The 13,405-nt window shown below is 39.8% G+C and overlaps 1 protein-coding gene across 1 annotated transcript; it reads right to left on the reverse strand.

Moving 5' to 3' along the window:
- Nucleotides 1–99: 99 nt before the first annotated feature.
- LOC145337403 (putative G-protein coupled receptor 139) lies at nt 100–2,982 on the reverse strand. Its single transcript, XM_080182179.1, has 2 exons — nt 2,898–2,982; nt 100–1,013 (listed from the first exon to the last, which is right to left on the reverse strand). Exons 1-2 carry the CDS (start codon nt 2,980–2,982, stop codon nt 100–102), a joined length of 999 nt encoding a protein of 332 aa, XP_080038305.1.
- Nucleotides 2,983–13,405: the final 10,423 nt, after the last annotated feature.

Here is a 13,405-nt window from a genome sequence, read left to right on the forward strand (position 1 = left end):
GTGTCCAGGGTGAATGTTTCCTGCTGGGATCATCACTTGACTGGTTTAAGGGGGTGGTAGAGGTAAATGAAGCTTCCTGATTCACTGAGCCGCTGTCATTCAGTAACACAAACTCCGGGATGACCTGAGTCTCGCTGCCATTGATGTGATTGGATTTTTCAATGCAAACTTGGTTTGTTCTCTGAACTTGGGCTGAGTGACCATGTAAATAAAAGTGTTGGTGCAGCAATTTAAATTGAGCAGCATATTTCCAACATCTTCTAATACATATACAACATTGCTAAGGGAAAATATTCCTACAACTTTAACATATACAAATTGTATGACATTGATTGACCACAACAGTATGAAGGTGCCAGATATGGCGAAGAGTAAAATTATAGACTTCCTTGTGTTTTCAATCTCTGGGTCTTTGTTATTTTCTCTGTTAAATTGAGTCCTCAGTCCCTTACGGACTTGACTGCTTCGTAATATGTATCTGACTGTCAGAGTGTTGATCAGCAGAATTAAAACAAATGGCAGCAATGGATTCGTAACTTGATCAAACCATTGAAACCCAACCCATCGAGGATCATAAAACGTGCGTACCATTGGTTGGCAGCCCCAGGGCACGTTTTGGAATATAAATACAGGTTTATTTGTAAAGTAGAAGGGAACGTTTTTTAAGAAGAGTAAAATGCTTGCTGTTGTTAAAATGGCAGCTGCAGTTTTCCCAGTGCAATACTTTGTCTTCAGGTTCTGGCAACAAATTGCCACAAACCGATCAAATGAGAATGCGACGGTGAACCAGACAGAACAGTCCAGCGCTGCACCCATTAAAACAGCACGGGAAGAACACACAGGGGTGATGTACAGAAAACTCACAGGAAAATAATAATGATTGATGTAGTTCAGTATGCTGACAATGATAATGACGAGCAGATCTGCCGCTCCCATGGCGATGAGGTAACAAGTAGTGCAGAATGAGAGGCCGCACTGTCTCCGGGACAGGATCAGAATTCCGAGTAAATTCACTGTAAAAAAAACGGGAAAATATACCCAATTACGAATTACATGTTCTTATTATTTGACTTATGCATAATGGAAAAGGTTTGTCACAGCAAAAGGGTGGGGAATCGGCATCCTCAGAATTCAAAAATCTACAAACTCTGTACGTGAAACAAACATTTACGGTTAGTTCAACCGCCAATTTAAGGGGCTTGTTTTCAGCATCACACACACAGTCACTCCCATGTGGCAACTTGATGACTTAATCTTTTTGAAAATATTGGATATCTGACTAAAACCGCTTGACAGATCTAACGCTGGAAGGTCACGTTTTTACCAATGAACTTGTCTTACGTGAAGACACCAAGTCATACAATCAGAAACGTCATTCATCCGAACACCCGGTTATCCAATCCTATTTGAGTTACTGGGATTAGACGATGGATGGATTTGGAACACACATCACTATGACTGTAATCCACACAGATAACTATTGGGAGGGATTCTGACTGAGATGCGTTCAGTCATAATCCCACAGAGGGTAGTTTCACACCATTGACTCCCCAGCAGGATTACTATTGCAACTAAACTTTGTAATCATCAGTATCAGTGGTCAGGTTCTTAACTAGATAGAGATGGAAACGAAAACAGGATACAGCTGGTGCACAGAACACATTCTCCTCGGCGATATATTCTCTACTGGGCCGACGAAACAGGAAGATTTAAACATTCTGAATAAACCGTGGGGCTCGTTTATCAGAAGCTTCACCCACAGTATCAGGCAGATGGTGGGTGCCAACATTCTGTATGATTGATCCCGGTGAGGATCAGAACATACACGGATCTAAACATGCCTGTGGGTGGAGGAGGGATTCACAATGTTGAAAAGGCGGCGCGGGCTCGTTGGGCGAAGGGCGTGTTTCCCATGCTGTGTTGTTCTTTGTTCTTTGTTTTGGCTACACAGCCCAAGATTAGTTCCAATGCATGGACCTGAGTTTTGAAAGGAGTGTTACTCTCCAGATTCAGATCCAATGAACGGGCTAATAAATGTTGATGAATCTGTTTTTTTTCCCAGGGTCAGACCTCCACCTGGGATCAGTAACTGCCTTGCACACTCCCTGCCGGATTAATGACACACACTCAGAACCCCCTTAGCATCAATCCCACTGAACGGAATTACAAGTCTGTATGGAATCAGAAGCCCTCAGGATCAAGAAAAGCCACTGGTGTCAGAGCTCGCTGCATCAACAGATTCCTGATCAGAGACAGATTGACACTCAGCACCTACTCTCCCACTCAGCATCTGCACTTTTACAGGAACAAATTCCATTGAACCATAGAAAATTACAGCTCAGAAACAGGCCTCTTGGCCCTTCTTGTCTGTGCTGAACCAATTTTTTTTTGCCTTGTCCCACTGACCGGCACTTGGACCATATCCCTCCACACCCCTCTCACCCATCAATCCGTCCAAGATTTATTTTCTTAAATGTTAAAGTGACCCCACATTTACCACTTTATCCGGCAGCTCATTTCACACTCCCACCACTCTCTGCGAGAAGATGCCCCCCCCCCCCCCCGCCATATTCCCTTTCAACTTTTGTCCTTTCACCCTTAACCCATGCCCTCTGTTTCTGTTTCTCCCCGAGCCTCAGTGGAAAAAGCCTGCTATCTATACCCATCAAAATCTTATACACCTCTATCAAATCTCCCCTCATTCTTCTACGCTCCAGGGAATAAAGTCCTAACCTATTCAATCTCTCTCTGTAACTCAGCTTCTTAAGTCCCGGCAACATACTTGTGAACCTTCTCTGCACTCTTTCAAACTTATTTACATCCTTCCTGTAACTAGGTGACCAAAACTGTACACAATACTCTAAATTAGGCTGCACCAATGCCTTATATAACTTTACCATAACACTCCATGTGTTTAAATAAGACATAAGAATTGGATTCACTCAGGATCAGTTTGCACAGCTCATCATACGCTCCCTTCATCATAAATCACCTCTATTATTGAAACATACGCTGTTAGTAATCCTGGCATCACAGAAGCAATATGGTCAATAACATCAGCAAATCGTTCAGCTTAGACATTACATCACACAAGAAGCAACCCAATAACAGACCGTCCTCCTTTAAGGTCAGTTTCATCAAACCAACTCAGTAACTCTTGAGTTACAGATCAATAGTTTGAAATTGGATGAGATCCCCCGCACTTTTAATGAGCGCGATCCCAAACACCGGTTCAGCCAATACAGGAATTGGTCCTCACAACTCATATCTGAGATGCATTCCAGGACTCAACGTTCAGTCTTAGGTTGGGAACCTCTTCTACCATGTTTGGAGATAGCTCTCTCTCTCTCTCTCTCTCTCCAGCGATATTCTCTGCGTTTTCCAGTGATGCAGTTATCTGAAAGACCTTTGTTAGATCGAGGTTGGGTTTTCTCAATAATATGTTTTGAGCTATCGCCCTGTTAATTCCAATGAATCTAGAAACATATCGTTTATGGGTGAACAAATTCGGAGTGCTCTGAAATGTTTTGCAATCCAGTCAAATAATCATTCACAGATTATCCAGTGATACTCTGTTAAAACGGTATTTTTAGGGTAAATATAGGACTTCAGATCATAGGGAAAGTGAAGTCTACCAAATCCTTAAACGTCCTAAAGTCAAAGGCATCTGGATAGGTCAAAGTGTTCATCAGGTGACTGAGACCCCACATGCCATCAGCATGGTCACATTTTCCGTGTCAAATCCCTGAATATTAAGACCAAGAGAGAAAAACTTTACCTGCACTCTGCTTATTGGGTATCATATTCTATGCTGATATCATCGGCTTAATTTCACAAAGAGAGACACTTTATATTAATTCCTGAAGAGAATTACAAACCTTGATGTTGAAGTTTGTCAATAGGAAAAAAAAACTTTTTGTCTCCTGAATGTAATGATTTCACCGAAGCCAGTTTTCCATCACCAATACCCTCTATTTACACAGTGAATGGGTTTCTGCATTTGCAGCTCCACTTTACAATTCAAATCCCCAAGAACAACACTGTGAGGTTCTTGCAGAGACTGCAGTTATTAAACAGCCGCTGCTCCATCCCTATTGGGGAGCCCCTGCTTGCTCAGTAGGGGAACCCGTACTCCAAGAGCCCACGCTGAGAACTATGACCATTCCTCATATCCACACTTGACATCATAACACCACCATATCATCAGCATATCTTTGGAAAGCAGCAAATGCTGCTTCATGTTTATAAAAGCTGGAACAATTGAAAGAATTATAAGACAGTCAATCAGTCTCAGTGGTGGAATAATTAGAACAAACATATAATAAACATTGAGAACATGATAGACAGCATCAGCAGACATTCCAAAAGTATCTGTGTGGTTATCGATAAATAATAATCAGTCATTGTAGATCAGATTTGCAAAAATGATGTCAAGAAGTTTGCTTTTATTTCCAAAGGCCGATCTAGTCTGTAACATAACAATCCCATTCTAATATCAGTTCAAAACATTTAACTGGCAAACAGCACAATGAATATTCTGCTAGTTAGAGAAAAAAAAAGGAAGCATAGATGAAAAGAGAATTTTATCAGATATACCGAATATGGGAGATGGTTTTCCACAAGCATCACTGCCACGTTCTCTGCCCTTGATCATGTCCAAATGCAAAATGAAATCAGTTTGTAAAAAGACAACTTCCAAATTTCGAGTTGAGAGAATAGAGAGGAATTATATCTGCACCCAACAGCCACAATGAACAAACGTGTACAGTTGACAAATCGAGGGTAAGTTAATTTAGGCATCAGGAAGAATCAGATGCTGCATCTTAATGGAAGAAATATATTCAGAATAATCTATTAAAAATATGAATCTGAATGGGGATTATAAATTCAGCTGTACAAATTCACACATCAGTTAAAATCACAAAACAAAGCACAGCTGACGGCAATAAAGATAAAGCACTGTGTGTCTTTTGCAGGGGAATGAAAGTCAAATCAAAACTGTGTTGACGTAGGACAAGCGTGTTGTCAGATGTGAAGAAGACAACATTAGAATTGGAGGTGTAGTGAGCCTCGAGCCTGCTCCGCCTTCTAAAGATCATAGCTGATCTTTTCATGGACTCAGCCCCATCACTCAGCACAATAACCCTTATTTCATTTACTGTTCAAAAATTTAATATGCACTTGCCTTAAAACTATTCATTGGGGTAGGCTCAACTGTTTCACTGAGCAGGGAATTCCACAGATTCGTAACCCATTGTGTGAAGAAGTTCCTCCTCAGATCAGTCCTAAATGCACCCCCCCCCCCTTATTTTGAGGCCATGGCAGCTATTCCTAGATTCGCCTGCCAATGGAAACAGCTTCCCTGCTTCTATCTTAACGTTTTCCTTCATAATCTTATATGTTTCTGTAAGATCTCCTTTATTTTTCTGAATTCCCATGAGTATAGTCCCAGTCTTCTCAGTCTCTGCTCATAATCCAACACTTTCAACTTCGGGTTCAAACTAGTGAATCTCCTATGCACCCCCTCCAGTGACAGTATATCCTTTATCAAGTAAGAGGGAACTCTGTACATGTTACTCTAGTTGTGGCCTCATAAGCACCTTATACAGCTGCAAAATAACCTTCTTTAAAAAAAGAAATCTCCATCCCTCTAGCAACGAAGGACAAAAATCCATTTACCTTAAAAATTACCTGCTGCACTTGCAAACAGTTTGTTTTTTGTGATTCATGCACAGGGACACACAGATTCCTCTGCAGAGCAGCGTGCTGCAATATTTTCTCATTCAAATAATAGTCCACTTTGCTATTATTCCTACCAATTCTTTTCTGAATGACAGGAATTAGTTTGTCTGTGATTGCGATAGAACAGTTATTTACAATTTAGAACAGTATGCAAACATTTTGCCTTTCATCATAAATAGAGAATTTCTTCAAAAAAAAGCAAAATGCATTCTGTCTCACAATGTTAAAAATGCTTAAACAAATCCATGGATCAAAAAATAAATCTCTCACCAAGAAGGAACAAAACAGAAAACAAATTTGCTTTTCATTTCATTTTCTGTCTCACAATCCCAAAAAAAGCTTACACAATTCTATGAATACAAAAATCCCTCACCAAGAAGGAACAAAACAGAAAATAGACTCGTTTTTAATTCCATTGATTAATACACACAGTCTGTTCAATATTTTATGAACACATAACCCCATATATGCATGATCATTATGGTTAGATATTTCACTCGGTTTTGGAAAGGACACTGCCTGCGATTATACTCAACAATACACCAGAAATCCTGGTTACTGGAATGTGGTCATCCAATCTGGTTTACAAATCACATTCAGTAGAATTCGGTGCAGTTCCCTGAATACATACTCACTGGAGTCAGAAATACCACTCAAGTTAATGACACACACAATTTGTGACTTTTTTTTCCGACACATTCATTACTTTTGTTGTTAAAAAAAACTTCATTCAGTTCAGAGTTACCCTTACTAAATAATGCAGAAATTGAAATAAACCACTAATTTAGAAAAGTGGTGAATTGTAAAATGTGGTTTTTAGCTGTTGTGGAATTGGGATAAAACCGCAGAGACCATTTAATACATTCCTATGAACAAGAACAAAGTAAATTACAGTGCAGGGACAGGTACTTCAGCCCTCCAAGCCTGCACCAACCATGCTGCCCAACTTACCTAAAACTGCCCACCCTCCTGGAGACCACATCCCTCTATTCCCAACCTATCTGTGTATTTGTCAAGATGCCCCTTAAAAGTCACAACCGTATCCGCTTCCACTACTCCCCCGGCAACAAGTTCCAGGCACTCAATACTCCCTGTGTAAAAAAAATCCACCTCCAACATGTTTCTTAAACGTTTCCACTTGCACCTTAAACCTGTGCTCCTTAGTAATTGGCTCTTCCAATCTGGGAAGAAAAAACTTCTGATTATCCACTTTGGCCGTGCCTCTCAGAATCTTGTAGATTTCTATCTGGTCGCCCCTCAACCTTCGTCGTTCCACTGAAAACAAACCAAGCTTCTCCAAGCTGCCTGATAGCTAATGCCCTCCATACTGGGCAATATCCTGGTGAATCTTTTCTGTACCCTCTCCAAAGTCTCCACCTCTTTCTGGTAGTGTGACAACCAGAATTGAACACTATATTCCAAATGTGGCCTAACTAAGGTTCTATAAAGCTGCAGCATGACTTGCCAATTCTTAAACTCAGTGCTCTAGCCGATGAAGGAAAGCATGCTCTATGACTTCTTAACTACCTTCTCCACCTGTATCGTCATTTTCTGTGATCTGTGTACCTGTACACCCAGATCCCTTTGCCTATCAATACTCTGAAGGGTTCTATCATTTACTGTATATTTCCTATCTTTATTAGTTCTCCCAAAATGCAGTACTTCACATGTTTATGAAACTGATATCAACAGTGATGGTGTAACTACACAACGTGAGTCACGGTAAAGCTACAAAACACAGTTCATATATAATTGATGGTTGTAACCACTTACCAGGAACACCAAGTACAGCAAGGAAGATATACCATATTCTCTCCATCAATTCAATTGATTCCATTATTTCCAGCATGTCGAGATGTGTCCTTCGAGTTCCAGTTAATATGTATGTTTTAAACCCTGTGATGATACATTCCCAAAGCCATTCATTTATAGCCCACAGAATCCCCTCTGGGTATTGCAGTTACCACATTGAGATTTGTTTTCAATTAAACAAACAGATGACGACATGAGGTTCAGATCTACACGATGTTTGTTTCAGAGAGGGGACAGCCACTGTACAAACGGTGCATTCTCCTGAAAACCATTTAAATAATTTAATCGTAAAAGCTGCATTGACCCAACAACGGATCGGTCCAAGCAAACACCATAAAAGGTCATTCGTCCATGTATTTCCTTTCAATAATACATTTCAATGCACTGTGCTTATTCAGTAATTACTTTCCAAACGTAATACTTTCTGTCAGGACAGTGTCATTGTATTATTAGATTTGATCACTTTAATGCTGGGCATCCAGCAAAATGATTGTAGTAAGTCATTAATTAATTCACGAAGCTTTGCTAATAGAAGAAATCATTCTGTGTGTGTGTGTGTGTGTGTCTGTTTGTGGGCATGTGTGTGCGTGCAAGTCTGTGTGCCTGTTTGTGCGTATGTGTGTGTTTGTGTGTGCGTGTTTGTGTGTTTGTGAGTGTGTGTGTGTGTTTGTGGGCATGTGTGTGTGTGTGTGCAAGTCCGTGTGTCTGTGTGTGCATGTTTGTGTGTGTGTGTTTGTGTGTGTGTGCGTGTATGTGTGTGTGTATGTGGTGAGGGAAAATAATTTGGTTGTGTCTATTAAACAAACCAGCAACGATTATAGTGATCGATGGAGTCCATTAATGACATCTGGTGGTCAGGTTACAAAGGAAAGTAATTACAAGATAAGTATAGATTGGCGCAGGAATATATGCAGTGGTTGGAATTAGGGAAAATCTAATGTGGATTGGGACATCTACAGTCCAATCAGTAACAAGTGTCATGAGTTCCAAAAGTGTTCAGGAACATTTTCTGTGGCTGTGTATTTCTTGTTCAATAAAAAATGGACTTTTGATCTGAATTCTTGAAATGAAGTGGGTCAGTTTGATAATTTCCCAGTGGGGAATCCCAGTGATCATAGTGTCATATGTGATCGAAAAGGAAATAAATGAAGCATTTACAAAATCAAGTAAGATTACTTATCTGGGTGAACAACAATTTCAATGGGATGAAAAATAGGTGTTAAATGTCGGCAGGTTTTTTTTGCTGATCAGAAATATTCCTCCTCTACTTTGACTCTGAACATTTGAGGCATATTGTCCAAAAACGGGGAGCGAGTGTGAAACCCCATTACTTCTGGGATGCAAAGGAGGGTGCATTTCAGTTCAAGGAATTGTTTTTAATGCAGCAGATGTCTTCTGGAAAGTGGCACTAACAATCAAGCTAAATAAAGCAAGTTTAAGGGAAAGATGTAAATGGTAATCTGCAACACATCAACAGAGGGTGAATAGAATACGAGGAAAATAAGAACGTAACATAAGAACGTAAGGACTAGGAGCAGGAGTAGGTTATCGGTCCCCTCGAACTTGCTCCACCATTCTGTAAGGTCATGGCTGATCTTTTCATTGGACTCAGCTCCACTTACCTGCCTGCTCAAGATGATCTTTAATTGCTTTACTGTTCAAAAAAAAAACTCCTTGCCTTAAAGACATTCAATGTGGTACTCTCAACCTCTTCACTGGGCAGGAAATTCCTCAGATTCACAATGCTTTGTGTGAAGAAGTCGTTCATTAACTCAGTCCTAAATCTGCTCGCCCTGATTCAGAGCCATGCCTCCCTCGTTGTAGTTTTGCCTACCAGTGGAAACAGCTTTCCTCCTTCTATCTTGCCCATGCTCTTCATGATATTATATGTTTCTATAAGATCTTCCCTCATTCTTCCGAATTCCAATGAGTATAACCCCAGTCTACCCAGTCTCTCCTCATAAGGTAACCCTTTCAACTCCAGAATCAATCAAGTGAATCTCCTCTGTTCCCCCAAATATGAAGCTATTAAAAATGAAATGTTAAATTGTGTTTCAAGGTAGGCATTGAAAAAGTAACATAAAAGTGGCAATGGGGGCGGAGGGGGGAGGTGATTCATAGCAAAAGGGCATGAATTATTCCTGAACAGGGTTAGGGTGAAGTGGGGAATTTGAATAATCATTTACCTGAGATGTTAAAAAACAAGAAATTCTCTTCAATCTACAGTGAAAACAAGGAGATTTAGGAGCAATATTTCATAAGGTGGACACACTCATTAGACTGCTGGTAGTTAGCTGTGATGGAGCCAAGATTAGAACACAGGATAAGAGAACTTTCTGTTCAGAAAGGGAAGTTTCCAAGTGCAGAGACACTCGCCATGATTCCCTCAGTTGAGTCAGATGTAGTGTCAGAGTACCGGAGTATTTTAATCATTACACCTTGAATAAATTTACACCGTTCAAAACTCTTGTAAGGATAATTCCAGGGCTTATAAATCAGTTGTTTTGCCATCTCAACAAATTATATTTCGCCACGGAGCTGGTATTCATATCGACAATTGTGGGTCCACTAACCTGGATAGCGTGGATTGTTTCTGGAATAATCATGTTGAAATAACTTGTTCGGTTTCCATTTGGGGGACATTCTATTAATGTTATTAACTGAGTGATTCGGGAGTTCAAAATGCATTTGAGATTTAAGCTCAATAAACTCAATTGGAAAAATAAATCAGTGCGTGTACTGAAATGAACATCATGAATATACATTTGTCTAAGTAACTAAAACAAAGAATCAAATCAAAAAGAACAGAATATACGGATGCTGGGAGGAACACAGTGAGAAACTTCAAACAGCAAAGGAAACACATTGCTGGAATTGACACTAATGTGACAATGAAGATGAGGTTTAATGCGGAAACTATATTGTTCTAGCAATAAAATGAAGAAGAAAAAAAGTAAAGAAAAGTGGGTTGAAACATATGGAGACAAGGGAAAAGAACAATTGGTACTTGTGTTTACAAACTATTGAAAGTTGCAGGAGAGGCCCAGGGAACTGATCATGAAGTATACCATGTCTTGGGCATATTCACAACAAGAAGGTGACTTTGATCTTGTTTGAGACATTTCCAGGTATCAGCTGGACTGCTGCGCACAGTGCTGGTGACCACATTTTAGGAAGAATGGGAAGGTGTTATAAATTGTCTTGAGATTTGTTGGAGAAATTCGATCCAACATTGAGAATCTTTAGCTATGAAGATAGTATTAGTATTCTGAAGGAGGAAGGGAGGAAATTTGCAATCATCACAAGGGACATGGACAGATGGAGATAACTTTTTCCCGTTGGGGGAAGGATCAAACGTCAATGGGGACAGATGTGAGTGATAGGAAAACATAGCCAAACAGAAATTAACAGAAAATACTTCATCTGAATGTAGTGGCTGAGGCTGTTGGAATTAGCTCCAAATGAAGCATTAAATGATTGGTCAATTATCTCATTTAATATTGTCACATTTATTGGGATATAGTGAAAAGTTTTGTTTCTTGCATGCAAAACAGACAGAATATACATGCTATACAGACAAAACATACATGTTATACAGACAAAACATACATGCTATCCTGACAAAACATACATGCTATACAGACAAATCATATATGCTATACAGAGAAATCATACATGCTATACAGACAAATCTCTTCCTTCATCCTTACAGCCAACAAGTCCAACTCACAATAAAAACAGTTTCCTAAGGTGGGTTACTGCCAGTGAGTTATTTTCGGCATGGTTATACAGAGTTTTCATTATTTCATGGGATCTGGACGTGGCTGAAGGAGCCAGAATGTGTGGTCTAACAATAGCGCTGATCTGAGAGACTGGCTTGGCCATTTCAGAGGGATTTTGAGTGTGAACCAGATTGATGTGTGACCCGAATCGCATGTAAGTCAGCTGAGCCAGCTGGACACAATTCAGCCCAGTGAGGTGTCATATAACTTTTAATCTCAACAACTTCCAAACATTACAGTTTAATGAGACAAACAAGGACAGCACATCAATAGTTTATTTATTGAACACTTCCAGCACCAACTCAAACATAAACAGTTACAACTCATTAACTCGAATGAAGCTTAGCTTTTAAATTGCATTGCGACTCTAACTAAACAACAACTTTAACTATTTAACTGAAATATAGATACTATCGAGTTTAGGAAAACCTTGCCAAGAAACATCCTCGATGTGGAATGAATCCTCTTCTCTCTAAAGCATCTTTTAGCATACAGGCTTCTACTTGAGATGGTTGGCCGCTTTGAATTATCACCACCAAACAAAAGTTAAACATATATTTTATCCATAATTCAGCACCCACAGATTATCTATCAATCAGCCAACTGTGCATCCAGAAACTGATCACATGGCAGGAACACACAATGAAATTTCTTCTGAATGATGCCATGATGCTTACCTCATTTTTCATGTCCCATTTATAGCAGCAATGAAAGTCGGAGACACACTGCCTCAGTTAACGTAAACATCTCTGATCTGACCCACACAGGAAGCTTCAGGTCACAGCTTCCAGACCAGACCCTCTTTAGGACCTGCAATTGGCTTTAATCTATATGTTAACCAAAATTCCCAGCATGCTTATCTCTCAGCCAGAAACACCGTTTTAAAGTTACTGTTTCATTATTTTTTATCTTTGTTGTCATCGTTCTTTCTCCGCAAAGGGGATATTTCAGCTCAATTGTTTTTTTTCATGAAAACAATAATTTGTTGGTGCTCAGCATTCCTGAGAATAAATTTTAATTGAGGTTTGTATCTATTGACTTTTAATTCCAGCAGCGATGGTGGATTTTCAATCACATCCCGGGAACATGAGCCGGGATCCCTGGATAACTCATATACTGAAACTCCCAAAACACTACCATCCCTGTGGTTAGCAGAGCTGTAACTGAGCATCCCAGGATCAAACTTTTCAAAATGATATCTGAAGAGGAGTTGGAATGTTCTCCCTCGTGGTCTGATAGAATTTTATCTATAACGGATATCAGTAACAAGTATTCACCGGCCAATCTGTCATTGTTCGTGTGAATTTATACCAATAACTGATGTTGGGGTTTCTAACAATAGTTATAATTCAATAAGATGTCAGTGCCAGTGCTCGGGGACTGGATTGTGGTGGGAGAGGGGAGGGAGATTCTCTGAAGCTATGAAGAAAATACAAGAATTTAATTCACTATATGTAAGGGCATTTTTTTCTCAATTTCCTCTTCTCGTTCCTTTATTTCTCCCTGTTCCTTTCTCACTCTCTTTCTCTCTCTATTTCTCACTTCCCTTTCTGTCTATTTCTCTCTCTCTCTCTGGTTCTCTCTTCCCTTTCTGTCTATTTCTTGCTCTCTCCCTCCCCCTATGCATATCAAATAACTCCATTCCGCACTCTACCTGCCCCCTTTCTTGCTATATGCTAGGCCAATATTTATTTTCGAGTCTCTCTGAATTGTATCAATTTCACATTCCCCAATGATAGCCACAGTGTCGGTCATTCTCCCTGTCCTGTCAGTGAGATATACACAGAAGTCTGTTGTTGCAGTGGCAGACCGGTCCACATTTTTTTTAACCATATGGGCACCTCACTTCCTGCTCTGTCATGACGTGGTAACTCGTGACTCCATTAGAAAATCAACATATGATGACAAAATTATCGATTGATCAGTGATTCATTTGTTTATATCTTTGAATGCATTGAAGAACAGAAATAAATGGATACTTGAGCACAATTTTCAATTGTTCCCTGAACATAGTCTGGGTCACAGCATAAATGCAAGTGTTTGTGCAGCAGCTCAGGAGCTACAACATG

The sequence above is a fragment of the Carcharhinus amblyrhynchos genome, unplaced genomic scaffold (assembly GCF_965287045.1).
Source record: "Carcharhinus amblyrhynchos unplaced genomic scaffold, sCarAmb.v2.hapA scaffold_48, whole genome shotgun sequence".
NCBI lineage: Eukaryota > Metazoa > Chordata > Chondrichthyes > Carcharhiniformes > Carcharhinidae > Carcharhinus > Carcharhinus amblyrhynchos.

Bases quoted from the DNA above. Each gene is read 5' to 3' on its own strand.
- LOC145337403 (XM_080182179.1), bottom strand. From the start codon at position 2,982: ATGAAGGGAGCGTATGATGAGCTGTGCAAACTGATCCTGAGTGAATCC. The intron at 1,014-2,897 runs GTAAAGTTATAT...TTTTTTTTACAG, and splicing joins TAAACACATGGAGTGTTATG to TGAATTTACTCGGAATTCTG.